Raw genomic sequence first — 26,860 nt, forward strand, 5'->3', positions numbered from 1 at the left:
ACGACATCGTTCCCGTTAACACCACACCCCGTATGTACAAGTCCCAGGCGAAGCGACAGCGCTCACCTGGAGAAATCCGACGACCATCAGCGCGAACGCGTACGTGCTAAACGAGATGAACCCCCCGCGAGTGGTCGACGGCATGTTGAGCTTCAGGGGCTTCGCCCAGAGCTTGACGAAGCGCAGTATGGGCGCCGCGAGAGGGACGTGGCGCATGTAGGCTGCGATCATCTGCGTGTTCATGAGTCCGAGCTGGTCGTTCACGTTGATGTCGCATTGGATCAGGCTTGTTGGGTGGCGGAGGCGCACTAGAGCGCGGGGGGTGCGGAAGGCGGGGTTAGTCTTGCGTGGCGCTGATACGATGGGGGCGACTACGCACCTATGGGGACCTTGGCGTAGGGAATGGCGCTCACGTCTTTGAACTTGCGTCCAGCGAAGACACGGCCAAGCTTCCTGTTTATGTTTATAAGTCGGTCCGCGATACACGGAGCCGAATATATGCTTACTTGACCATGTAAACATCTAACACAAAGGAGAGTATGTTAAACGCCTTGAATCTTTACAGGACACAACCAATCGATTTCTCACCAGGCAACTTCTTCATATTCAGCGTAGGCGGGAAACCAAGAGGATTCTCGCTATCCTATAGAGCCCATTCAGCCGCTAGTTCGTCTAAGTCGACAGACCAACTCACCGTGATGACCATATCCACATCGCTCGCATTAGACGAGACCCCATACTGCGTGCTCCCGAACGCCTCGACGTCATACCGCGGTCCGTACTTCGCCCGCACGGCCTCCCGAACGCTGCGCAGCGCTTCCTCGCGCTGACGCAGCCTTTCCGGGCCGACGGTGCTCACCTAACCGCAAAGTAAAAGGGAAATGTTAGCACGGCGGCCATGCGACGGCAAAGAAAAAGCGAACTAGCATAGGATAGTGTCTGGCCAGGTTGAGCGGGTCCTCGGGGTCGACATGGGCATCAGCAGCCTGTCCGATGGCCTGCTCCGCTTCCAGTGTGTCGCGGGGTGGTTCGTCGCGCGATGAAGTGTGGTATGCTCGTGATCCGCCTGTCCGCGAGACCGGCCCCGCTAGGTGCGGTAGGAGCTCGCGTTGTAGCTTTCCCTTGGCCGCACTTTGGTACGGCGGGGGCGGTGTCGTTCTGGGTTCAGGTGGCCCAGGTGGTCCAGACGGCAGTGCGGATGCAGGCCGTGGCGGCGCTCGACTGCCTAGTTCGCGTCTCCCAGGGAGATCGCGGGCAGACGGGTAGTGATTTCCGAGGATCCTCACGAACGGGTTGGAAGTGATGATCGTTTCGCGGGCGGTCAGACAGGCCCGCGAGAAGCTGGACCAGCGATTGGGGCTCAAGTTTGCTGCGTGGTTCTGCGGGCGACAATGGCGCCAGGGGGGAAAGTACGTCAGAGCAGCAAGAAGGAGTTAGATGTGAACACGAGGCTTACGTAGGTAATCAGGAAAGGGTCTGCTATGACGAGCGGCTGGTAAGCCCATATCTTGGGCTGAATGTTTGCGTCGAGTCTGAAATCGTCCCCAATATCCGGAGAGGTAAGCCCAAGGCCGTCCGCTCTCTTGAGCGTATCCGGCTTCGAAGACCCTAGATATGCGGACCGTCTGGGTATCAGGCTCGCTGAGTGAAGGGAGACGATGTGGTCAGAGAACCAAGTCCGCCCGTCTCCCCAAAAGCTGACATTCAATGGTTAGACGCCAGAACGGGTCACGAAAAGCAGTATACTCACCCAAAGAACCCTCCCAGCATGCCACTTATAGGCCGCTCGCGAACGGCACTATCAGGCCTCGCCGCGAAGGATGTGTCGACGGCTACGCGTTTCTCGATCGTACGGACACCTCGGCTCCGACCTTGGCCCGTCAGCATCTCCGCGCGAAGTGGTACCCATATCAGTGGGTGATCCTTCCAAGATGAAAAGGGCGCCGTGCGAGGTTTTGACAGACTCGGGAGGTTCTTCTCGAGCTAAAGTTGGATTATGAGCACACACGCAACATTTTTTGGGTGTAGGAATGGCAAACCTGGCAAAACGCGACAACCGCCAGTGCTAGCGTCATGGGCGTGACATGTTTGTCGAGACCATGCGAGCGCACCCAGACGTAGGCCGATCGGAACGTGTTGTGAATGGCTTCGCTGAGGCCGAAATACGCTGCGAGCAGTTTCGCGGTGCGCATAACGGCAGGATTCGGGAGTGTGAGGGTGAAAGGCTGGGGGTCCAAGATCTGCAGGGTCGGGGCGTTGAGATAGCCCAGGGGATTTGCCATGCGCTTGCTGATTGGTTTAACGGGAGGCGCGAGCATAAAGCCCTCGTCGCGCAATGCGTTAGTAAGGCGGCTACCAGTGACTGTTTAGCCTTTGTTAGCGGTTATGCGAAGTGACGCTCACTCGATGTCGTATGCAATACATGAGGGGATGTCGTTGTTCGGAGGGATGCCATGGGGGTATTGTGTGTCCTAACACACAGTCAACATGGTCATGATTCTACCACGCAGGAAACGAATAAACCACGTACGACAATGACGAACTCGGAGGGTATGCTATGTAAGTCCAAGCCATATGTGCTGGGGCTAATGTCACCGAGTTGATAGCGTGCACCCGCGTGCTTGTTGAGAAAGTCTTCGACCCGTGCTTTGAGCTCGGCCTTCTGCCTTTGCTCTGATGGTAAGGCTTCATAGACCTAGGTGAGGCCAAGGTCAGCGATACACCAGTGAAGAAGTTTGTAGGAAGAGTACGCACTGCTAGGACATTTCGAACATCCCTCTTCATCGCGCCATGATACTGCGGGCCGTAGTGAACGGCTGCCTTGTTCATAACCTTCTGCTGCTTCTTGTTGAGTGGGCGCACCCATTCCTCGAACAGAGGTTGCTTAGCGCGAAAGATGGTGGCATGGAGGCGGCGAGTGGATGTGGGACGCATAGAAACTAGCGAAGAGAGAGCGATTATCCTATAGGAAAGAGCAACACATGCCGGTCTGGCGCGAGGTTGAAGGAGCGCGTCGGGGACAAGAGACGCGACTCGCAAATGACATGCGCGACGCCAAAAATCGCCTTCCGCATTTGGTACGAGCCCCTAACACGAGAGGCAGTGCTCTTGCCAGAACACGGCCCGAGTTTGTCTTTCTCTCCTTCACCGTCTCCGTGAATCACGGCTCCACCTCTGGCTTCAGCAGTTCATTCTCGATCCACGCATTCTCATAACGCAGCATTCAGACATGCTAAGATGACTTGATGACGGCAGGGAAAGGCCGTGTGGGTACAAGAATTATATTTAGCACATTTTCAACTTTCGAAGCTCAGATCAACATTCAACTGCATCGTTCATGTGCGGTGCAACGTCGGGGAGTGCATGGTACTATAGGAACGCCGAGCATCACCGCGAGCGGGACCGCAGAGGCTCTCATCGCACAGCTGAGCTTCGAGGTATGCACACTTCTACTGCAACGGAGTCGAGTCGGTGCTGAAGTCGTTCACCGGCCGGTTGCAGTAACCTCAGTGTCTCTTTCCTTTTCCAGTCGTGAAACTCCACGACATGCAAGGATGGAAGATCCGAGTTCAGACAATATGTGTCAGAATATGTGTTCAAATTGGGCAATGAGCCACATGGGTCAGTGATCTGGAAGAGGTTGAAACCGTGAGGTTTGTGCATGCATGCCAGTATTTCATCCGAGTTCCGCTAACAATGGGCATCGTGGGCCATTAGTATGCATGCATTCTTCAAGGCAGTGATCATCTGTGATCATCCTACTCTTCTGTCAAGGCGACCTGACAAACTCCCAAAGCGCTGCTTGTTCCTGAGTCATTGACAGGTTGTTTCACTGCTCCCGCCGCACGGCTTGGATTCGCCGCCCTCGTCTCTTGTATAAAGCAGACTTGGTATGCTATGAAACCTCCAGTCTCATTACCTCCCACCCCTCATTAGTGCTCTTTCCTTCCTCACCATAATGTCCACCACCCTGCGTGCTGTCATTGTGGCGAGTGCCTTCGCCACGGCGCTCGCCCAGTTTTCCCCACAGAGCTGCGGTTGGCTCACAATCGCCTGCAACGCGAACACGACGGATCTCAGCAACGTCTGGAACAGCACCGCGTGCGCGCAGTACGCTCTGTGCGCTCAGAACGAACGGACACCCGCCGAGATCCTCACTTGGCTTGGCGCCCCTGCCGACCAACCGCGTCTTACGCAAGACGCGTTCAACGGCTTGTCACAGGGTTCCGACCAGCTCACATACAATAGCTTGAGTGCGACTTACCAGGCTGCAGTCGCGGCTGCGGGCGGAACGTACAATTCTGCGTGAGCCGCCATTCTTCGTCTGAGCGTGACCGAAGTTACTCAACGTTGTATCAGGTCCGACGGCCCTGAACTCCAGAACCAGTTCCTCATCGCCGCAGCTTGGACCAACAACTGCGATGGTAGCATCCCGTACACCAACCTCGCCGACTGGTTCGAGTACTCCTCGGTCGTCGGCGTCTGCCCCGCCGTCACGTCCTGCGGAAGCACGTACGCCGCCCTCAACACCCCCTGCGGCGCGCAGCCCGCCGAGGATAACGGCTCGTGCAAGGAGCTCCTCAACCAGTGCGAGCTCTGGATCACGCAGGGCGCGTGGCAGAACGAGTACTGCACCCTCGCCGCGCTGTGCTCCGGCGCCGCGGACGCGACACCCGACGTCATGATCCGCGAGGTCTACCCGACCTACGTCGGAAACACGGACATCCCCACCGCCGCCTCGCTCGACCGCCTCAGCATCGACGTGTTCAACAACATCACGGGCGGCGCGAGCACGATGTCGCTGCAGAACGCGATCGACGCGTACTACGGTGCCTTGGTGCGATTCGTTTCTTCGATCACTCCCGGCTCACTTTGGCTGACAACGACGTTGTTCGTTTCAGACTAACACCTGGGGCAGCGAGGGCGGACCCTTTGGCGCCGAGTCGCCGTATCAGACCGGCAACAACGGGCCGTACCCCACGTCGTCCGACTATGTTACGGACTTCTGGACGTTGGTCGCCGCGTGGACCGGTAACTGCGACTCGCTCGAGGTTCCGTACGACAACCTCGCAGACTGGCTCCAGTACTCGTCGGACAGCAACTACCACCCCACTTGTTAAGGGACGAAACGCTTTCCGCTGGACTTGGTTTGGACTTTCGTGGTTTCACGCTGAATTGACACTCTTATACCTTTATTACTTGGTTATCTCCTATTACTGTACGTGGACTCTGGTTTCGATGTTCGCTTTGGGACGTTGGTAGTTTTTGTTGATCTATGAGTAAGGACTTGACTTAGTGTATCATGACATTGTTATAATCGTACACAGCTTAACATCGCGGATGGTACATTAGTAGGCAACTAGAATCTAAGGCCGCGCAGCGCAGCCAAGTGTTCAAGTGCACAGAGACTTCACATGTCAGCATCATCTGAGCGATCCGCTCACGACGTAGTCTCTAATTTACCCCAGGGGTTGCTTTCCCTTCCGCGCAAATGCGTTGCCTCGGAGGTACCCAGGCGCGTCGATGGCGCACCGGAAAACCCGCGCCGACCAGAAGGAGGAAACCCCCGTGCGTTTGGAAAGAACTATCGACACGATAGTTCGGCGAACAAGGTGGGAAGGACGATTACTTCCCGGCTCAGATTTAAAGCCAGTTTCTCGAGCCTGAGAGCTCGGCAGGAAAAATATTCGGTGGCACGTATCATCGCGATTCTGCCCGGGCCCGAGCGGCCAACGACATCTGCCGCTAGGTGCTTAATAGCGTTAGCAAAATGCTGAGCCTCGAGAAGGAGCTCGCGACTAGCTAACTTGCAGAAATAGTATGGAACAAAACGTGTTTCGTAGACCCAGTCGCTCCTGCAAATTCGTATAACGAAGAGGCAGGTCACGCGGGAGGCCGCGAGGATCGCTCTAATTTATATTTGCGCCTATTTGACCCCAGGGAACTGACGTCGCTTTGGGGCTTGTTCCGATTACTATCGCCGAGGGTCTGGTGGAGCTCCCCTTGCTCCTCGTGTCGTGGATAGACATGGTTAGATCCGCATGCAGAGCCTTTGAGCTCACCCCGTGTTTAGAGGGTTATGTTCTCTACTTTCCTCACATCAACGGGCGAAGAATTCAGCATAGTCACGAGTATGGACCTGGACACTTTCCTGACGATTTGTGAGATAAACAGTTGTATCTCGAATTGGCGAAGCGGTGACAGCTGGAAGGCGAAGGAGCTGGCGAGGTCCGCATTGTTCTCCATAAACCGAATGCCAAGGATCTGGACGCGGCTTGGAAAAGGAAACTTCTGCGGCCCAGTTCGGCCGCCAACAAGCAGTCTCTTGTTCACATTTGAGTTCTGATGGCCACCCGACATCACCCATGACAGGATGAATCTTGCAGACTTGAGGGTCGTCGTATTCCGCGAGCGAATTCGATTTTCATTGGACGGGAGAGACGGAACAGTCAAAGCTCGGAGCCGGTTGTCCGCACTTCTGGGCTTGCCGATCTGGTCTTGATTTGGGAAATTATGCTACAAACAGAAGCAAATATCCACTGGAGAACGATTCGGAGTTGAAATCACCAAGCGCAGGCGAGCCCTCAGAACAGGATAAAAGGCTGCCCATCCTCCGCCGATTTTCCTCAGCTCCCTCAGCTTCTCTCCTCTCCTCTCTCCTCTCCGACGCCCCTCTCTATGGCTTAGCTTCTCTCTTAACCCGTCGTGTCGTCGGCAGGTCTCTGCAGTGGCGTGGCTCACCTGCCGCTTGCTTTGACTGGAGTGCGGAACAGTGCTCGTGAGTGCTGGATGGGTTGCATGAAGCCCACGTTTCCAAGACCGTGGATAGTGTGGCTTGTTGGGCCGCGGGCTGACCGACGCTGCGATCGACGCGGACAATGCTCTTGGCGACCGCTATCATTGCCTCTGGCGACTCGACCGCCACTCAGCTGGCCCCGCCTCCCGCAACGGAAACTTGGTACGTCGTACTGCATGCGGTTTTTATGTGTGGCTCACTATGGCGTAGCTCTAGCTAACGTCTTGGATTCTATTCCGTATTGGTAAGTTTATCATTCAACCTGTCCATGCCAACCCATCTGACGCTTCACTCCAGGACCAGCAGTACAAGAGCCCGCGAGCGGCGCTGCTTACTAGACGACTACTTCATGCCGCCACTCCGGCGATTCCTCTTCTTCAAGTCGTTGGCTTCACGTCGACGACCTCGGTGCCTTCACAGGCCCGAGAACGCTTCAGCATTGGCGAGGACGACCATCCCGCCTCTGCTAAGCGAGGGGTTTGGTGATTTACGCGCCACCTCTGTCATTGGGTACATTTACCCCAAATTTTTCGCACCGCGAGGGTGACTTCGGTCCCTTTCTTGAGACTTCGGTCTCTATCTTCTGAGGCCTCGTGCCTCAGCCAGTCGTCGGGACTTCGTGTGTCTTCCCATCGGACTTCGCGTCTATTGGGTTGCCTCGTCTTTCGAGGCTGCAGGGACTTCGTCTTTCTTTCCATTGCCCTTGGGCACGTTACTGTTCCGTGGAGTCCTAGATCTTCATTGGCGGGAGTTCAATCCAGCATTATGTATCCCTTATGTCGCGTTTTGTGTCAATTGTATCGTTTGCGTTGAGTGCTCGAACAACTGTTGTGAAGTCTCGCGTCCGAGTTATCACTCTATTGAAGTTACATCGCGGACTTTTCCGCAACTGTCGACGTTGCATAAGGAATTGGCTGCTGCCTGCGACGATGACTCGCCCTCAACAGGTTTATATGATCGCCGAGAGCAATGCCCAGAAGACCACCCTGAGCCTAGCTCCCTCCATGCAATGCATGAGCTTCTTGACACTTTCCCAGATAAATCGTAGTAAAGCAAGTAGCTCAGCTAGCAGAATGAAGATAGAAAACAAGGGTCCCAACACGGTCAATCATGATGACATGTCATGGTCCACCAAACTGGTTGCCGACAATCCTACATTTATCGCAATAGCGCATCATACCTATAGTACAAATTTGTGCTCGTAAAAACAATATATCATCGGCGACCCGACTACTACTTGTGAAGCAGCCAGACCTTGGAACGTGGGCAATTCAGAGGGAAAGATCGTACTAGGCCATGTAGCGCCCACTGCCCCTGAACGTCGTCTTGAACGTGAGATTTCCGGAAGGACCAGTAAATTGCAGCCTGGGCGATGGCGGCACGCCCGATGTTGTCGCGCTGAGCACGACCTGAGGTTTGGCTGGAAGGTCGTTTTGAAGGACCGCGAGACCGAGTGCAGTCGACACGGCACCGCCAGTCTCCCATCTCACCTGGCCTGTAGCGTACGGTTCATCAGCAACTCCGTCCTTCAAGCATGAAGCAAATAGAATCATTGTTCTACCATTAATGCGAGCGTTTCCCGCAGATCCCTGACGTTCAAAGACGGCCCGGAAGCGACCGAATCCCGGTGCGAACCTATTGAACACCTCGGCGATGACGGCGGGGACATTATTGACTCTTCCTGTTGTAACGGACATAGCTGCATTGGAGGCGGCGGTGGCAGCGAAGCTCTCGAACAGAGCAAGGGTGTCAACGTCGGAGACTTTAAGAAGACTCTCCTCGTCGAGGTTGTCCGAGTTAAAGTCTGCGTGGTAAAGCTTTAGATATTGATGCAGATGCCAGCAACGAAGGGCGTGGACTGACATTTGTTGGTATTGTACTCCGCCAGGCCGTTAAGCGCTTCTTCTGTCAGACCATCCGTACTACAAGTAATGGGGGTGAGAGAGCAGTCAACGATTCAGATTATCTGGACAGCATCAGCGAGCTTACTCACTTATTAACCCAGCCTTCGGCAGTATAGTCGCCCGCATTCCACTTGGCGATTAGTTCTTTCTCCTCTGCAATGGTTAGACGGTCCTAGTTCATCTGTCGCGCTTTCTCGCATAAACCTCACCGGCTGTCTGAATATCAGTCATGGGCGTTGACCTTGGTGTTGGCGATTTAAAGAAGAGGACGGATTTTCTTCACTCGGCGGTCTTGCCTGGTTTTATAACCTAACGGGCAGCAATATGCGCTTTTCGCACGGTGTTTCCACAGCGGAAGCTTACATTCATAAATGGCAGGATCTTTTGAATTGCTAACGTGAAGAAGACATCGAGCGGCACATTGTAGAAACAGCAGGGCGTTTAGAACGTTCAGCACGTTGAAAGGAGAAATGGAAGCCAGCCAGCAAAAATCACCGTTGAGCATTAACTGAAGGCTATCGGAGCAACCCGCCGCTGCGTATGTATATCTCGGACAGCCCGAGGAATCCATAAACCCTAAAAGTATATAGAATGGGAGCGATAAAGGACACCGTTGTCTTCGTCAAACATGGTACCCCAGTAGGAGCAAAACCATGAGAGAAAAGGCTCGGGAGGATCACGGCGATCCCTGGGATGCTGATCAACGCCTCACCAAAGTTATCGAACGGAGTCTGACAAAGATATTCCCGTGAACCTTGTTGAGAGCTTCAACAGTGACTCAAGTTAGCGCCGAATGTTGTCTCAATTGACTCAGACAACCAGGCCAGAGACGAGCCACCGAAGCTGCGGAAAATTGAGCACACCTGACGCAAAGCAACTAAATATAATCGACACGCATGATGCGTGAGGCGGGGTAGGGAAAGTGCGACTCGTGTAAACGAGAAGCACAAACATTGCGCCGTCTGCCATTTTGAGTAGCTCTTGCCCGTGAACTGTTCATCATGGGGGGAAGCTTCTATGGAGGTCATGGGGGTAGCCAAGGCATTGTTGGCCGACTGTTTACGGGAAGCAGCGGCGTGAATCTGGTTGATCGCTAGTATACCAAGGCGGCCTGTACCTCCTGTACCCTGGATACATCGATGTGAACAGTAGCAGCCGGTTTGACCTTGCGCACGATTGAAGGTGTTGCTCCGAAGCAGTATCATCATCAGATCCGTCCTCAGCAGCCAAAGGGAAGGATGTGGGTTGAGTCATCGTAGTTTGGGAGAGCAGCCAGCACCAATCGCGTGCCTGGATATATTGGCGCGTGCGTGGCGTTACGAGAATATAGGTTAGCAAACGACGCAGCCTTCAGTCCTCTCCTCCTCCGCATCAAGCAAAATATCCTGCACCTTCCTCCAGCGAGGCGCATACAGCGCACACTCCTCCTCCAGATCGGGCGGCGTGCGCTCAAAGTCCCAAGCCAGCGGCAAACAGTCGTGCTGCAGATCCTTCTCCCAAAAGATATCCGCAACGCACTCCGCGACGTCCTCGATCTGGTCCTCGTCGATCCTCGAATCGAGCAGATCCAGCCGAAACTCGCGGCGCTTCCACACGAGCCGGTCCGCGCGCACGCTGCTGCGCTCGTCGTCGTCGACGTGCGTCCCGTCGATCGCGATGCGCAGGTGGCCGAGGTGCGGCAGGCGCGCGAGCAGCACGCGGAGCCCCCGATACGTGACGCGCGATGCGCGCTTCCAGCCGCTCTCCATGTTGATGTGGAGCAGCTGCAGGCGCGGCCACGCGTGCGCCATCTGCGCGAGGTCGGCGTTGGCGAGGTCGACCGTGCGCCACGTCTCGATCTCGACGGTGACGAGGTTGCCGAAGCGGAGCAGGGGCTGCAGCACGGCTGGGTCGACGGCGGACTGGCTGCGGGCGGCGTTGGGTCGTTCGCGGACGCCTTCGTCTATCTGCACGTATAGCAGCTTTTCGTTTCGCGCGGGCTGAGGAAGGGACGCGATCAAGTTCGAGAGCGCCAAGTCTGAGATCGTGTCGGCTGTAACATGCACGTCTTCGACGGGGCTGCTGACGATGCTGAAGGCCTCGGCGAAGAATTCAAGACTTTGGCCCCGGGGGGGCGGATAAATCAAGGGTTTCGAGAGCGGGGAACAGGGACGGTGAAGCCGGAAAGGAAGACACGGAAGAGCTAATGTTTGCTTGTAGTTTCTTCAGATTCTTCAGACGAGATAGGTGAGATAGTGGAGGTAGGTCGAGAAATCCCCAGTCAAGACGCTCGACGTAATCCCAGGAACGAACGAGCTGGGAAAGGGAGTCGATCGGACCGGGGCTTTCCTGCCCAGGGTCGCCGCGTCTGTATAACCACGCAGTGTCTTTGAAAATCCTCAGTCGAGGACATTTTCGCATGAAGGTTGAGAATTGAGAGTCGTCAAGCAGGCCGCGATCCATGTCGACTGACAATACGGACGGTCCCAATGTCATGAACAGAAAAGGAATTGCACGGTCGTCGTCGTTATCCCACTCCAACTCTTGCAGCTTCGGAAAAAGCGGCGTTTGCGAGGACGGGAAAGAGCATAGCTCGTGGAACAAGGTCTGAGAGTACCCATGCTCAGAGAGATCGTGGCTAGCATATGTAACCCAACTAGTATCATCCTGAACAAGGCTCACAACCCTGCGTGCGCGCTCGCGAAAGACGTGTTGATCTGTTTCTGTGAAGGGGTGCTTGAGGGTGACGCTCTGTAGCTGTGGATGAGCAACATGGAGCGCCCGATTTCAACACTTGGTTCATACCTCGTCTGAAAAGTCTCGACCTTTGTTGACCTCCTTTACTTCAACAGGCTCGCTCGGCAGATTGAGAAGCAGAGGAATGAGACTGGGAAGTTCTGCCCATAGCGCGTCAACTGAAGGTCCAGAGATGGCACGGCAGGTCAAAGCAAGGGAAAGCTGATCCTTCTTGCAGATCTGAAAGCTCGCGATGTTTTGCATCACTTCGGCGATGAAGAGGGCTGGAGGGGGCGGTTTGCGGGGGGTGCGCTGTCTTGCGGCGGCTGCGAGTAGTTTTGCCAGTGCTAGAGGTCATGGTAGAGAGAAGTGGCGACGCTAATGCGCAAAAAGGCTATCTCAGCAATGAACCGGAATGGATTGGGCAGTGAAGACTCGATAGTTTGTACGTACTCGCCGTCGCCATGCTATAGACATGGTTAAGCGACGAGTTTCGGCACCAATACTCGCCTTGAGTAGCTGAGTGTTATAAGCAGAGTAACAAAGTTGTCATCGGTCTTGCGACCTTTATAATCAACGCCATAACCAGCGCTCTAAGGAGGCCACAGCGGACGTTTAGAATTAAGTACGGTCTAGCCGATCGTAACTCGAGGTGGTGGGGTAAATATCCGGTACACGTATATAATAGAGATAGTCCTATGAACCGCAGTCTTGCATCAAGCGCGTACATGCGCATTGACAGCAGCGCAGACCCAAGGATGCGTGGTCGTCATCATGTTTTGAATACGACGATCAGTATGAGGAGAACGACGATGAGAAGCGCAATCGTCACAGACGAGCCTGTTCATATTCACCCGGTGCTCAGCTAAACCCACAGCATGTAGGATCGAAGACGTGAACACGCACCGTTGGCCTTGGCGCCCCGCGCGACCCTGTCGAGCCGTCTCCGGGCGGACGTCATGCGGTCATGCGTCGAGTCGAGGTCCGTATCGAGCGTGTCGAGCAGGCCCGAGTGCGTATCGAGTTCGTCGTTGATCTGTAGTGAGAGGTGGTGCTGCCGACCTATCGAGGACGAGAGTACGTCGAGGCGCGTGTCTTGGTCTACACAGACAATTGGTCTGAGCCGCTGATGCAAAAGTGGGATCGGGGGAAGAGCGCACCAGACATCATCTCGTGCTGCTGGAGGAGGATACCGTGGTCCGAGACGCCAGGGTCGTCCGTGTACGGCTCGTACGGCGTATCCGAGCTCGGCGTTGGCGACGGCGACAGCGGCTGGGGTGGCGGTGTCGGCTCGCGGGGCGGTGGTATCCTACGTACACCCAACCAAAACAATAGGTAAACATCAGTCACAACGCTCGGCTCGCACACGACATCCAAACACAGGACACTAGCGCACTCACCGCTCGAGCCCGGCCTTCTGCGCCTCGGCCTCGCCCAGCATATCCAGCAGCCGCTCGTATTGCACGCGAAGGTCCTCCGTCTCTGCGGCGTACGGGGGCGACGCGAGTACGGCGGTGCGCAGCGTCTCGAGGTTGGCGGTAATTTGTGGGAGGTGGAGCTGCGAGGGCTCTGGGGAGAGGGACTGCATCCGGGAGCGCTCGAAGAGGAGTGTTAGTGTTTGGGTAGCGAGCGCGGAGAGCCTTGCGTTTGACATTGTAGTAGAGGGCAGCGGTGGACGGGGATGGTGGTGAGGTGAAGGAGAGGAGGTGGGCGAGGAGACGTTGACACGGCCAGCGCAGGCCTCGGATGACGGCGCGGTGCGAGATATTTCCGGGCACGTGGCGTCGGCGCGTCGCGTCTCCCTCTCTTCGTCTAAGTTCTACAACTAGGTATGTTTTGCGTGGGGCATTGGGTGAGAGCTACATTGTCATGTTCGTCGCTGAGCTACTGCAAGAGTCCCTACACGTGTACTGCCAGCGACGACCGGAGCGCACGCAGTAGATACAGCAAGCAGTGCAACAAGGACAGTAACCGGGAGTGACGCTCCCTCGATACTGGCAGCGACCAGTCGGTGATCGTCTAATCGTCTATATAGATAACGATAGCTTGGGTATGTATACTTGTCCAGGAAAGTCCTCATACGCGTCGGCCTCTGGCGGACATCCTAATATTCAAGCCGGCCAAAATAAAGTTACGCTGCCCTGGCCGGTCGAGATTAATCCGTGGTCCCAGCTGAACATCGAGCGGCGGTCCGTTCAGAGGTTTTGAGAGTCAACCAGCAATATTACTCTGGCCTCGCCGGGAGCGAAGGGCCCTGGCACGCGGATTTTCCGGAGACCAGGAAAGCCTAGCCCCCACTGCCCAGCGTGGACACCCCGCCCTTTCCTGTCGTCGCCGCCTCGTATCCATTGACACCCGCATCCCCACCTCCGTTCACCCCACCATCGCGGCTCTCCTCCTCCACGATCACACCAACATCCCGCCCGCTCTCGCTCGCACTCGCAGACGCCGAATTCGAGTTCGAATTCGAGGTAAACCCAGAACGCACGCTCCCCCGACTCGAGTGCGCGCGCATGCGCTCGGGCCGCTTGAGAATCGCAGCCGCAAGCGGATTGTTGAACACGTCGTCGTCGTCCTCTCCCTCCTCCTCCTCTCCCTCATCTACGCCATCTCTCCGGCCTTCCCTAATCTGAACGCCTCCGCCGAGCGCCTCGTCCTCCTCGAGCAAAAGCCCATCAGCACCATCCCCGCCAGCACTGCTCCCGCCAGCGCTCCCCGCACCAGCACCGCGATAGCGCGTACGTCCGCGTCCCGGCCCGTGGGTGGAAAACATCGACACCGGCATCGCGAACGGATCTGGCAGTGCACCAGCAGGCGACAGCCCCGGCGTGCTCGCCGTGCTCCTGTTCACGTTCCCGCCCACTCCTGGCACAGCGTTAGAATACTGCGTGTACGGGCTGGGCAGCATGCCCGGCGACACGGCGTATGGGGATGGGTATCCGGCACCCGGACTTCCCACACCCATCCCCATACCCATGGCCAGGGGGTGCAGCTGAAGATGTGGGTGCGGGTGCGGATGGTGCGGGTGGGGCGCGACGAGGTACGGCTGTGCACCCGGGCCGAACGCCCCGCCCGGCGCGTGCGCGGAAGCAGCTGGGGCGGGGTAGGCGTAGTACATCGGCGGCGGTGGCATTGCGCCCGAACTCGGCGGCGACGGGCTCGCAGGGGACGAAAACGCGTTCGCGCTCGGTGCGCGTGGGGGTGCTGGGCTTGCCCGTGCCGACTGCGAGCCCCGGAGGCGCGAGTGCGGGCGGGACGACGGTGCTGGTACTGGTGCAAGCGCTGGTGACGAGGGCGCCGGTGAGGCAGCGGGAGAGTATCCCAGTACCAGTGCTGACAGCGTTGCCTGAGCCTGGCCGCTGTTCGCGCGCGAATGGACCGCCAGCGGGCTAGACACCGACAGGGGATGCACAGGCCGCGGAAATGCGAACTGCTGCCCTCCGTTCCCATTTGCACTACCGCCAACTCCATTCGCGCTAGGCGACGCGGCACCCGAACCCGAACCCGAGCCCGCCGCCGCCGACCCAAGCATCCCAGCATAGACCCCCAGCTCTCTCACCAACTGCCCGACCTGGACCTGCAACTCGCCCTCCCTCCGCCTACTTTCACTCCACCGCCACCTGAGCTCCTCGATCTCCCGCCCCTGCCGCTCCGCCTCCGCGCGTGTCTTCTCCTCCCTCAGACGCGCCGCCTCGAGCGCCCCGCGCATCGACGCGAGCTGCGTCTGCGCGCTCAGCGGCGTAGAGGGCGACGTTGTCCGCGGCGGTGGTGGCGCCGGCGAACGCGGTGCGCCAGCACCCGTGGCGGGCGCTGGACTCTGCCCGCGTTCGCCTGCGTCTCTTTCCTTGCCCTTTTCTCTTTCCCGTTCCCGTTCTCGTTTCCTGTCCATATCCCCTCCCCCTCCCCTGTCCCTGTCCCTGTCCCTGTCCTTCCCCAGGCCCAGACCAACGCTATTCTTACTCTGACTCCGCGGCCTGTGATGTTGATGCACATGCCCCTGCCCAGACCCGGACCGTGCGTGCGGCTCGCTCATCTCCGAATATACACCGGAGGACAACGACAGCGGCAACGGCGATGGGTGCGGTGCGATGGGCGACGGAAGCGCGTTGAGCGTCGGGAATGTGAGCGGGGGCATCTCGTCCGAGTCCGGATCTGCGTCCGTGCCCGAATTTGTACTCGCGCTCGCGGCGCCATTGCCATTGCCATTAGCGGTTGAAGACGAGGAAGCAGACAACGCGGCGAACGGCAGCGCCGTTGCGTATAGTGGCATCGAGCCCGAGGGCTGGCGCGAGCGGAAGCGCGGGGGCTTGTGGTTTTGGGGCTGGAACTGCAGTGCCCCATAAGGCGACCCCGAGCCGGACTGGGCGGATGAGGGCGTAGGCGGCGATGCTGGGGGAGACGAAGTCGACGTCGATGGGAACGGAGGGGAGCCGAAGACGGAGGCAGACGTGGACGGAGCGCCCGAGGACGTAGACGGAGCGGAGGGCTCAGGGGTAGCGGTAGAATAGAGGGGTGCCTGGCTGTCCCAATCCCATGACGGCTGGCGTGCGTGTGTATCATGTGGTGAGGCGTGCGTCGGTGTAGAGTCGGACTGTGGACTGCGGGCGAGTGTGGGCGTGGATGTGGCAGCAGCTGTGGATGTGGAGCATGAGGGAGCATTAGGGGATGGGAATGGTGAAGTGACGTTGGGACGAGGACGTGAAACAGGTGCGGGATCAGAGACGTCTTGGGAAGGGAGAGGCGGAGGAGAGGCGAGTGGTGAAGGCGTATTTTGCTCGGGCGAGTATAGACGAGAAGGTGAAGACGAGGGAGCGTCATTAGTGTGGGCAAGATCACTCGGATCCATGGGGTGTCGCGCGTCTCTGGAAGAGTGGTCATCGTCATCGAAGTCTTGTTGGGGAGGCGCTGAACTAGAGGGGAGAACTGGCGGGGGGAAACGTCGGACATGTCAGCTAGTATTCCGGGGAGCAAGTGAAATGAAAATTGACCGTCAAAAGCGAGCGACTCAACGTGCTCGATGGAAGGCACGCGGGATGAGCGTGTGGTCGAAGAAGCGGTCCTGACCTCTGAGTCGCCCGCGGAACGTGTCGAGTTTTCGGTCGAGGGTGCAGTTGCCGTCGTCGAGCTCGCTGTCTCCTCGTCCGCGTCGGGTACGGGTGAGGCACTCCTCGTGCTACTTCCGTCCTCAGTTTTGGCATCATCAGCGGAGAGTTGAATGGCCTTTAGGAGCACCTTGCTCTTCTTCCCGCCTTTGAGGAGCACCTTGTAGGGATCCTTTCCTCTTTTCCGCCGTTCCTTGGGCCGAGCTATTCCCTTGTGCTTTTCGTCGCCGTCCTGGGTAGCATCGGGATCGAGTTTTTCCGAAGAAAGATCGTCCGAGTTGGGCGGAGGTTGTGAGCGGGCTACGTGGAGGGCTGCAAGAGCGGACGCGAGGAGGGTGGTATCACGCTTGGAGGAGCGAGGGTCGGGGCGGGGACGCGCAGCATCCTTGTCCAATATGTTAGCGAGACGGGCGCGCCAGACGACGATGGAGCCGAGGGCGAGAGCGAGGGAGAGGGTGATGAGGAACACGTGGTTGTCTTCCCTCAGCCAGGCTTGGGTGGGAGTCGATGCCTGGCTCTGCTCTGAGCTGCTCATTAGGAGAAAAGCAGCGTGTGCGAGCAGAGCGTCGAGCTGAGACGGCAGCTGAGGGAGAGCGGGAAGGAGAGGAGGAGGGAGGAGGGAGGAGGAGGAGAAGGAGGAGGAAGGGGATGCTTGTGCTGGTGTTGACTTGATGTCAGTGACCCGACAACTCACAAACTCAAATCTCCCGCATCCATTTTTGGACACCTATCCCTCGTCGCACATCTTTAGCCTCGTCCTTTTCTTACACCCTCGACCATGTGCTCCTCTCACTCGGCCTCCTCTGCCCCCAGTCTTGTGGACACATCCGTAAATTGCTCAGCTTGTGGTCAAAGTCCGCCTCCCGTGGCAGCACAGTCAATCATCCATATGCCTCGTGCTCATCGCGTTGATCGGAACTGGCAACCAGCTGTCCTACATGCACATGTCTCTCACCTCCGTCGGGATGCCTGGCAATCTAACTCGCCGAAGCGGTGCCCAAGGGTGCTCTCCCATGATGCATGTGCATGAACCTTGGCTCTCCATGAAGCTAGGCATGACGTCAGCGGACTCTATGTTCTGCACCGCACGGTATTCATGCAGTAAGCAGCCCCACCGGGTTCCCAGACGAGCATAATCTCGTTTAAACATATGTGGGCTCAATCATCTGCGCAAAAAATTCCCGGGTTTTGCAACATACTGTGACTCTACCCCCGAGGCAATGACTAGGCTTTTCGCAGTGTACCGGACTTATCGCAAACAACCTACAAGCCCTCTATTCGCAGATGCCATTTGCAACCATTTGCAATCGCGCGATGGCTGGGGCAGTTCTATTCGCCCAGACCTCGGTTTAACGTTTAACTCACATCTGGGCACAGTCGTCTAGTGCGCCGGGGGAGCCTGCGTCCATCGGCGACCTGAACGCATGCAGCCTCCACGGCCTCAGGCTGAGTTTTCAGTATTTGACCCCAACCCCCACAGTCCTGTCTCAGTTCCAAACCAGCGATCATTTTGAACATGTGCAACATTCATCATTGAGATCAGAGCACCGGAGGATCAGCTCCATAACGGGCCGTGGGTTTTCCGCTTTTTACTCACCGTATCCGAGTCGTTGTATGTTGCTGACAGTCCTTGCCTATGATTCCCGCATTTCAAACTGGTTTTGGACCAAGCGTAGGGTATATCAAGCGCGACGCTCGCGGGTCTGCATGCATCTCGGTTAAGTTTGTCCTCTTGCACCCATGCCAACCGAACTCGTCAGTGGGCCAGCGTTGTTGAAAGCTGAGAAGAGCTCCTTAGTATACAGTGTAAGTGTTTTGTCCCCGCCAATCCTTTGGGTAATCGCTGAACTCTGGCCGTCCCGCCGTTAGTATATTAATGGTGTGTCACTCTTTACGACAAATTTAAATCTTATGTTGACGCTCGTTGCGCTTTCTCCAAGTGTCTATCGCCACGTTCTGGATTTACGATTACATCATCACATTGGATGACGAGGTGAGCCTATCCCAGAGCTTTCTTGTACAGTAGCCCACGCTTCCTTAGATCACCTTCTACCGCAAGTGTAAACGCTATAGAATCAAAACCCTTTATATCGCGGCGCGGGTATTCCCCTTCTTGCTTATTGCCTCTCTCTTATGTGAGTCTTTGGCACCCCATTTCTGGTGCACGAGGCTGAGCACGATTTCTAAGTCGAGGAGTTCTCAGCGGACACATCTCAGGTAACCCATCGGGCCCACTTGAGCTGACATATTAAACTGCTGCATGATAACTTGCGCTGTAAAACTGCTTATACGGCATGATATATGTTTACAGTGGTGCGTCATGAGGCTTCAGATGTCCAGGATCGGGGACATGTCGCTTTGTTGTGTTGTTAATTCAAGGTCACCAGTTTGTGGTGCCTTGACAGGGCTAAACGCTGACGGTACGTTTGAGTCAACGCATGTTTCGCCTTGGTAAGTACGAGGTTTGACCTCACTACAAGCTGCAGCGCTGTTCTCTGTGCGAGTATATGCGATGTGGAACAGAAGCCGTCGAGTCCTCGCACTGCTCATCGCTTCGTTCATTTTCAGTTTCCCGCTTCTTTAGCAGCAGAGTAGTTGTTCTCATACCAGTCCGTGTACGCATGACCTTTTAGATACTATTGGCCGCGACATTCATGGCCATCTTCGTGAGCAACGGCGACATCACATGTAAGTCCTGCCCCCCGGGGCCACTGTCAGTCTCCCACCTCCACGTAGACCTCCTTACAAGTAGCACCACCTAGTTTAGTACCTTGTCTCACACAGGGCGGAGCCCTCAGCGGAGCCCTCAGCGGACAATAAATGGATTTTTTTAAAATAATAAAAATACATGTAAGTCGCATAATCGAGGTTACCAAGGAAGACGGGACTAGTCTAATCGTATCTTCAAACTTATGACACGAACGGTGTGGTTGTGTTTGGTTGCGGCTCCTGTCGGCCCGCACGTTGCCCGCTTTTGAATGTCTCCCCTGTTTTCAGAATGTAGGTCGGTAGTGGTTCTATTCTTCAACGCGAGTCCCTTTGTGGCGCAGCTGCTGCGTACGCGTTGACCCTTTTATTTTGAATGAGGTTCGCCCTATGGTCCTTGCCGTTCAATAGTTATTCTCTCCTTTGTCATACATTACCCGCCTTTGTATTCCATACTTTTCTGTCACCATACATCCATTGCTCGATCTCCCTCTCTGTGAATATTGCCGTGTGGAAGCTATCGACCCTATCTTAGTTTATAACGGCGGCTGCAAGGCATGATTTCCTCATTCTCGTCTCCCACAATTGCATCATATCCATTCGTCTCGTTGTTTCTGCCGCTCACGCATCATGCCCATTGTTTTTTCAGCCTCGCGATTAGCGTGCGGAGCGTCCTAGGGAGCAGCTAGATGTGCTTCGACGCCTCTCCCGATTACATTCGAGTTTATATCCATTTGAGTGAGGTTAACCTACACGACGACACACTCTTTCGTTGCGGCAAAAGTTACCTTTGATTGCAAGGGCCCGATCCTCGTAGAGGCTCAGCCCCAACAGTTCTTCCAAGTTCTCCATGTGAACCTGACGATGCGTACTACGACTACATTCCTGAACTTCACATCCCTCTTCTTTTCGTAATTGATGCACTACTTCGTCCACTGCAACACTTTGATATCTCTATGTCAGAATAAGTAAGAGATATGGTAGAGCACAGCAAGCCAGAGTCCGTCCTTCAATACGGTTCGCACCATAAGCATGTACTGCCTTTTTTCAAATGGTATTCAATAGTTCAACCTCAAGGCCTCATGATGGGCTACCACGCCGACTCTTACCGTAAATAGAAGCGTTGGCGTACGCATGAGCATTTGAGCAGGTTAACCGGAGGAGTTTAAAACTCTCAAGCGAGAGTTGCTGACCTGGGTGGAATTCTAACTCATCTCATTTGTCTCGAAGAGATTGTTTCCCTGACGCTATCTTTGGCTTTGTGGCGCCGCCCCTCTCGGGAATCGCACCGCCACGTCGTGCACAGTAGCTCTATCCCTGAACTGTACATTACTGCCTTGGTCTGTGGCATTTCCCCCTGTCACAATGCTCGACTGAGCTGTGCTTAATTTCTTGATCCGCAGTTATCCGCCATTCGATGGGTTAAGAATCAGTGTATATTCAGTTGTGCATTGATGTCCCTCAGACACTACTCCTTCCTAGCTACTATTTTAACGGGTTAAACCCCTTACACCCGTCTTCAAGTATAAAACAATGCCACCCATCTCCTCAAAATGCCATGTTGTTGTCGTCTCCCTGATCTCATTTTTCTCTCCCACTATTTTTTTTTGCTTATTTTACCTTCTCTTCGAAGTCCACGTAAGTAGTTCCTATATGGATGCGAGCTGTTTCATGTTGCCCCTACAGATCGCGTACCTTATAAGCCTACCTATAAGCCTTCCTATTGCGACACCCTCAATTTCACGGCCTCATGTCTCAAGCGACTGTAACGTCGGACTTGCTGTTTGCTGCTCCTGGACACCGTCGTACGTCGTTAATTAACTTTGGGTTCTAGCGATCAAATTTAACGCACCTTATGTTGGTAGTCTTTCCTAGACTTTTTTTCTTTGAGGGAGCGCAACGCTGCAAATGAGTTACCGGTATATTTCACCTTAGCCCGTTATACTGCAAGGTGTTTGGATTATCTCGGCGACGACCTCGAGTCGGCTCAACGTGTAGCCAGATGTATTCAGAAAATGCTGTTTTCCGAGGTGTGCATTTTGTCTGTATCGCTTTGCTGCTTTTTGCTCGCCATTGAACAGCGCCTCTCCACTGAGACAGATGACATTGCGCATGGTTTCAAGATACTTCTCGTCTGGGCAAGGGCATCCTCACCACATGCGATACAACAGACAAGGCGATTACTGCATTAATTTTTATGTCATGGGAGGGTATGATCTTGCGAACCGACTAGCTGCATTATCTTATCACTTTTCCACTCAACACTTACGCCCCCATTGCCATCACACTCAAACTCGGTTCATGCCTTCTGCTAACGTGTTTGGTGTGTTCGTCACCCGCGACGGAGCTTCATACTCCACCGGGACTACCGTTTGCACCAAAAGCTTCGAAGACCAATTCGAGTCCGTAGCTATTGAATGTTCGTTGGACATTTAAGCAGAGCATTTTTGCCACATGCAAGAGAACGTAACTGTCAACGACGGTCTCAGTCGGTCCACTCATGTTGAACTTGAACCGGCTATTATGAGAGCGCTTCTCGCGGCCAGGTATGACTATGCTATTTTTCGTGCAATCTCATGTCACTTTCTCTCTCAGATCATTAAACTTGATGTAATTTGTCGTTGTCAAATGTACAGTATTATTGTCCATGTGTTATATCGTGAAACAGCCTGCATGAAAAACTACTTCTTCGACGTGTGACTACACCTGTACAACGTGGGAGACGGAGCGTTTACGCGACGTCGTGTCTTGTAGATATTGAACAAGCATGTCGCAACTGCACAATCTGCTGTCGTAGGATGCTCGGACTGGAAAGGGGACAACCTCCTCGTCGTTCCATATGCCGTCTGGACTGCTTTTTCAGCTCGGTATGGCATCTTTTCTCCAGTGGCTTGCCGTCCGGTGTCCGTCGTGGTTATGCGGATTACGCGCAGCCTTGAATCTTCGTATCGCTCACTTCGTAGGTTCCACAGTCCTCGTCTTGCTGAGGCTCGTCCGCGCGCTCAAGGTCCAAAGAGAGACTGGCTCAAAGCTGCTGCAGACGCTTATCCAGCACAATGTACTTTACTTCACTTCTGCTTGCTGTGAGTTATGCTTACACTATGAAAAGTGATTGATGCAAAATTTGCACTACCGGTACCCAAATTGATCGATTTGCAGCAAAATGGTGCAAATTAGATTTGGATACCCGGTAGAGCAATGCGAATTTTGTGACTTCGCAAAGTGGAGCGCGATTGTGGCATCGGCTGTGCCGATGGGAATCAATGACTAAGCGTGGACACTTATGACGCACTCGAGTTCTCCCTTCTTCTGCATCCCACCTCCATCGTTCCCTTTCCATCCCCTTCCCGTTCCATCGGTCACCATCGCTTCCCGTGCCTGTACATCGTGCCGGAGCGCTCTTCAAACCATAATGGTAAGTGCTCTGCTCTCGCTGCCCGCCTGATGCATGTGCTGACGCTGCACTCTCCCAGTGTTAGAACATATCACCATTGCCGCGCTAAAGTAAGCACCCCATACTTTACTTGTCATATGCGCCCTGCCCCGTCGTTACTACCAATGTGCTGTTGGTGCCTTACCCATCCCTCCTGGTCTATCCTACCTCTCACCTCTCCCCGTTCCCACTTTCCCCTTCCCTGGCCATTATGCGTTACCCATTCCATAGTGTATTGTAAATAGAACCATGCCATCCCTGTATTGTAGTAAATGTCTCAATATATCGTTGTGTGCTTGATTTATGCCGCGTGAATGTGTGAATACCAGTTGATCAATACATAAGGGTAAGGGGTCTATGTGAGCTAATTTGCACTAAAATGTGGCAACTTTTGCACTTTGAGTACCCAAAATCGATAAGCAAAATCTTAACTTTTCCCGGCAAAATTTGCAACTCGGTTTATAGCAAAAATTGCATTACTGTAAGCAAAAATTGCACTGAAAGTACGCAAATTTCACGCATAAACAGTGCAAATGAGTAGTGCAAAATTCACGTCGTTCAAACCCTACAGTGTTATGCATGGTGTGTGCGCAATATTATCATGCTAATCTTGCAAGTTTCGCTTCTGGGAATACGATACTGATTCCTGTGGAACTGGTACGTATATGTGATTATCTCTGGATCTCTGCCTTTCGTTTCACATTTGTCTGTGTAGTTTTACGGGAGACGCTATATAACCGGGTATGCCTCTGTGGTACCCACTATAATTAAAGCTTATTGAAGTGTGGATAACCGTGTTGAACTAGGTTAATGATGACGATCCAAGCGGCGCTTCGACGCGCAAGCACCGAAGCCTTTGGATGGAGAATCACCGCCGCACGCAACGGGCGGGCTGCGACTCAGCGGCAAGGGAAACTGATGTACTTCTGACCGAGCTAACACGGTCATCATCAATGACTGGGTCCATACGCCAGCGCGCTGACAGCAGTGACTATGGCATGATGCAAATGAATAGGCTAATGCTTGACTCTAAGCTATTACTCAGGCCGAGTTCAATGGCGGCGCCGTGTCGAACGAAAAAGGTCCCGCACTCCTGGAGATCGATCCTCCGCCTCATGAATATGGGATATCGCTCACCGTGACCACACCCGGTATCCCGCCCGGGCCCAGGTTGCACTTCACTGGTCCTTCCGGCGGGCGCGTTCTCCCGACCTTCAGAGGTACCGGCCGCTACGGCACTAACCTCTAGTCGCACCCAATCTACGCGACTACGTTACGATACGTACATTGGATAAAAGGAATTATGTTGCTTTCATTTTCTAGTTCTGCTTTATTTCGAAGATGTATAAATACTCCAAACGACAGGCTCCCTTTCATACGGCGCTGAAGTCAAATATCTACTTTGCTACTCAGCTCAAATAGGATGAGGGGGGCATGTATTACTCAGGTTAGGCTACTTCTTGTGTATGATGCCAGGAGAAGGTCAGGGGAGAGCAGGCTGACTGACCGTGCGTTCTGTCAGCCGTGTAGGAGATAGGAAGTGGGACTGGGGGAGTGAGCCCGCAAGAAAGTTAATGGAGGCGGACGTACAGGTGTGGCGAGAGGCGAATTCGGCGGAGATTTCATGTAGGCTGAGAATCCGCTGCCGACAGGGGTGATCGATGAGTGTCTCGGAGACATGGAGGGGCACCGGCAGGGACGGGGTAAAAGAGGGCCAAAAAGTCGGCGGTGAGCGCGACCTCAAAGTGAGATAAGATTGTCAAACTGCAACTTGACTGCAACGCCAAGCCAGATGGTGCATCCCGGTTGTGCCTCCTCGTTGCATTCGTCTCATTTTCCGCATCGCCCCTCATCTCCCTTCATGCGTGATGCATCACGAGGCATCACAGTGGTTGGGGGACTTCTCATCTTCCTAGCCGGTCTGAAACCATGCTGTTCCATTCTCTTACACTTCGGGAACTCCCCTTATTTACGGCCGGCTGAGATACCATTTAGCTTTCAACAACAAGTAAGGTCGTTGACTTTTTGAAAGGTCGCCGTTGGGTCGCCACAAGCTTACATTCACATCTCCGAGTCCCCGTGATACAACATCATTTAGGACAGCACTCATCCAATTAAAACACTATTCTATGAGTTGCGGCGTCCCCTTGTGCCTTTGCTTTCATGCGTGTGTTGATGCCTAAGACGCGGTGTCTAGTGAAGAGGGCCCCACTGCGTTCGCTCTAATTTTGATTCTGTTGGCTCGGATGAAACGCGAATACACAATAAAATGCAATTGGGAAAACCTACAACCCGTCTTGATGCATGGTTACAATCCACTACCCATCTTGACATGCCGGCAACTACGGGAAGGGTATGAAGCACAAACACCATCTCAACCCCGTCTCGAGTCTCGGCGCTGTTTTGATGCGTCCATACTAGCGGCTAACTAATCGCAATGGACTTATACGCCATTTTTACGGCATTCTGACAGGATCCAATGTCGGAAGTCGGAGAGTTCCGATGGCACCGCAAGACACGGATGTGGCGAGCGTGTGGCGAAGTCGGGACGAGATCGAGAATAAGAAAGAAGCACACAACTACACAGGCGACCCAGCCACGGATTTACCCTCATTCGCTTGTACCACGAGCGAGAGAGGGAGAGCCGTCGTCGTCGCCTCATATCATACGAATGATACTCACACATGTACCTAGGTCTGACACTGCCTAGGTAGAATACAATTCGCTTGTACCACGAGCGGGAGAGAGTCCGACACTGCCTAGCTTTAACATCCAAATGCTGTTGCGCCTCGACAAATTGGCAGCGGGGTTTTCGCATTTGTGTAAGAGCGCCCCTTTTGGTTTTTCGACACAAGGTCCCCGTGAATTAGTAGGGATGAGTTGTTTTGCTGGTTTTCAATTAGTCCTCCAAGGTGACGTTTGTTGTTTGCCACCCTCTGATACCCCTGTAATGAACGTTCTTAGCGCTCGGCCACCTCCAAATTATATTGGTCGATGATCTTCTCCGCGATGGCAATTCAATACATCAGTACATAACTATGAAAAAATCTTGTCGGGGCTTGTACAACCTTGTGCAACCCTGCACAAGCGACGGCAAGGTAATAATATGCCCAAGACGCCAAATGTAAGTCTATTTTTGCGACAAGACGATCTTCGGCAACGTGGAGCTTACGCGGACAAGCGCCTGCAAGTCAAACAAGTCGCCTCAGTTTAGCTGTTTAAGATATCCACAGGCCGTGTTCCGAATGACTTCGGAAATCAGTGTTGAGACGCAAACACCATCAGCGTATGTTCTAGAATGTTTTTGCAACCAGCCTATAGACCTTTATGCAAACAGTGTCTTGTCGGCTTGTCGGCAAGCTCACAAGCTTGGCAAGGCCAGCAAGAAATTGGCGCTTTTACTGATGGCCACCACCTAGGATAGCGCTGATCAAGTTAACACACCATTCCATGAGTTGTGGCGTCCACCCTGTGCCTTTACTATAATGCGTGTGTTCTTGCCTAGTACCTAGTGTTTACTGAAGAGGACGCCACTGCGTTCATTCTGACTCTAATTGTATCGACTGGGATGAAACACGAACGCACAAGGTCCCCGTGAGTTCCGCAGGGACGGTTTGTTTTGCTGGCTTTTAGTTAGTCCTCCAAGGTGATGTTGTCATTTGCCCTCCGCTCCCCCCTGTAACGAACGTTCTGGACGCTCAGCCACCTCCAAATTATATTGGTCGATGATCTTCTCCGCATGATCTTCTCCGCAATGGCAATTCAATACTCGGGCTACGTCTTACAGCCCATGCAGTAGACTCGCGCTCGCGGGCGTCGGTCCACCGGACGGTTGCTACCTGGAGGTACGTCGGGCCACCGGATCATCAGGTGATGGTGCGATGTGCTTCGGGTGACCTGACGGGGTTGAAAATGGCCATCCGCGACTTATATAATGTGCGCGTACGGCTTACAATATAGTTATCAGAAGTAATAGAGATGGCGGATGGCAATCTGAGGTTGGTCATCGAGTGAGCGGACGTCCGGCCACCATCAGTCATTGAAGTCCCTCGGGTCAGCTGGCGAGTGGTAGAGTGGTTGAGTTGGGGAGGGCATCGGGAAAGCTGACGCCGTCGATGCATCCGCCGTGTCCGCGAGGGCGAGGGCATGGAGTCAGCTGGGGTCTGAGCCCTGCTTGGGTGGGAGTGGGCACCGAGCCGCATGA

The 26,860-nt window shown here is 54.5% G+C and overlaps 6 protein-coding genes across 6 annotated transcripts; 3 read left to right on the forward strand and 3 right to left on the reverse strand.

The window, feature by feature from the left end:
- The first annotated feature begins 3,891 nt into the window (after window positions 1-3,891).
- CONPUDRAFT_85403 (uncharacterized protein) lies at window positions 3,892-5,395 on the forward strand. The gene is made up of 3 exons (XM_007776235.1): window positions 3,892-4,305; window positions 4,360-4,837; window positions 4,902-5,395. Exons 1-3 carry the CDS (start codon window positions 3,959-3,961, stop codon window positions 5,118-5,120), a joined length of 1,044 nt encoding a protein of 347 aa, XP_007774425.1. The 5' UTR covers window positions 3,892-3,958; the 3' UTR covers window positions 5,121-5,395.
- A 1,291-nt stretch (window positions 5,396-6,686) lies between these two features.
- Window positions 6,687-7,610, forward strand: CONPUDRAFT_85404 (uncharacterized protein). Its single transcript, XM_007776236.1, has 2 exons — window positions 6,687-7,040; window positions 7,094-7,610. Exons 1-2 carry the CDS (start codon window positions 6,973-6,975, stop codon window positions 7,341-7,343), a joined length of 318 nt encoding a protein of 105 aa, XP_007774426.1. The 5' UTR covers window positions 6,687-6,972; the 3' UTR covers window positions 7,344-7,610.
- Window positions 7,611-7,997: 387 nt separating this feature from the next.
- Window positions 7,998-8,956, reverse strand: CONPUDRAFT_140085 (uncharacterized protein). The gene is made up of 5 exons (XM_007776237.1): window positions 8,910-8,956; window positions 8,790-8,853; window positions 8,660-8,718; window positions 8,358-8,600; window positions 7,998-8,291 (listed from the first exon to the last, which is right to left on the reverse strand). The coding sequence occupies exons 1-5, from the start codon at window positions 8,929-8,931 to the stop codon at window positions 8,086-8,088; spliced, it is 594 nt and encodes a 197-aa protein (XP_007774427.1). The 5' UTR covers window positions 8,932-8,956; the 3' UTR covers window positions 7,998-8,085.
- A 3,114-nt stretch (window positions 8,957-12,070) lies between these two features.
- CONPUDRAFT_140086 (uncharacterized protein) lies at window positions 12,071-13,113 on the reverse strand. Its single transcript, XM_007776238.1, has 4 exons — window positions 12,816-13,113; window positions 12,576-12,724; window positions 12,322-12,516; window positions 12,071-12,255 (listed from the first exon to the last, which is right to left on the reverse strand). Exons 1-4 carry the CDS (start codon window positions 13,067-13,069, stop codon window positions 12,188-12,190), a joined length of 666 nt encoding a protein of 221 aa, XP_007774428.1. The 5' UTR covers window positions 13,070-13,113; the 3' UTR covers window positions 12,071-12,187.
- Window positions 13,114-13,262: 149 nt separating this feature from the next.
- Window positions 13,263-16,966, reverse strand: CONPUDRAFT_140087 (uncharacterized protein). Its single transcript, XM_007776239.1, has 2 exons — window positions 16,404-16,966; window positions 13,263-16,338 (listed from the first exon to the last, which is right to left on the reverse strand). Exon 2 carries the CDS (start codon window positions 16,259-16,261, stop codon window positions 13,703-13,705), a length of 2,559 nt encoding a protein of 852 aa, XP_007774429.1. The 5' UTR covers window positions 16,262-16,338; window positions 16,404-16,966; the 3' UTR covers window positions 13,263-13,702.
- Window positions 16,967-23,609: 6,643 nt separating this feature from the next.
- Window positions 23,610-23,905, forward strand: CONPUDRAFT_159189 (uncharacterized protein; the record flags this gene model as incomplete). The annotated part of the gene is made up of 2 exons (XM_007776240.1): window positions 23,610-23,643; window positions 23,691-23,905. 2 exons carry the CDS (start codon window positions 23,610-23,612, stop codon window positions 23,903-23,905), a joined length of 249 nt encoding a protein of 82 aa, XP_007774430.1.
- Window positions 23,906-26,860: the final 2,955 nt, after the last annotated feature.

The sequence above is a fragment of the Coniophora puteana genome (genome assembly GCF_000271625.1).
Source record: "Coniophora puteana RWD-64-598 SS2 unplaced genomic scaffold CONPUscaffold_16, whole genome shotgun sequence".
Taxonomy (NCBI): domain Eukaryota; kingdom Fungi; phylum Basidiomycota; class Agaricomycetes; order Boletales; family Coniophoraceae; genus Coniophora; species Coniophora puteana.

Coding starts and splice junctions, on each gene's coding strand:
- CONPUDRAFT_85403 (XM_007776235.1), top strand. CDS start 3,959: ATGTCCACCACCCTGCGTGCTGTCATTGTGGCGAGTGCCTTCGCCACG. Junction 4,306..4,359: donor GGCGGAACGTACAATTCTGC/GTGAGCCGCCAT, acceptor ACGTTGTATCAG/GTCCGACGGCCCTGAACTCC. Junction 4,838..4,901: donor ACGCGTACTACGGTGCCTTG/GTGCGATTCGTT, acceptor TGTTCGTTTCAG/ACTAACACCTGGGGCAGCGA.
- CONPUDRAFT_85404 (XM_007776236.1), top strand. CDS start 6,973: ATGCGGTTTTTATGTGTGGCTCACTATGGCGTAGCTCTAGCTAACGTC. Junction 7,041..7,093: donor TTGGATTCTATTCCGTATTG/GTAAGTTTATCA, acceptor GCTTCACTCCAG/GACCAGCAGTACAAGAGCCC.
- CONPUDRAFT_140085 (XM_007776237.1), bottom strand. CDS start 8,931: ATGACTGATATTCAGACAGCCG. Junction 8,854..8,909: donor GACTGATATTCAGACAGCCG/GTGAGGTTTATG, acceptor TAACCATTGCAG/AGGAGAAAGAACTAATCGCC. Junction 8,719..8,789: donor GCCGAAGGCTGGGTTAATAA/GTGAGTAAGCTC, acceptor CATTACTTGTAG/TACGGATGGTCTGACAGAAG.
- CONPUDRAFT_140086 (XM_007776238.1), bottom strand. CDS start 13,069: ATGTCAAACGCAAGGCTCTCCGCGCTCGCTACCCAAACACTAACACTC. Junction 12,725..12,815: donor CAGAAGGCCGGGCTCGAGCG/GTGAGTGCGCTA, acceptor GGGTGTACGTAG/GATACCACCGCCCCGCGAGC. Junction 12,256..12,321: donor GCGGGGCGCCAAGGCCAACG/GTGCGTGTTCAC, acceptor GAATATGAACAG/GCTCGTCTGTGACGATTGCG.
- CONPUDRAFT_140087 (XM_007776239.1), bottom strand. CDS start 16,261: ATGGATCCGAGTGATCTTGCCCACACTAATGACGCTCCCTCGTCTTCA.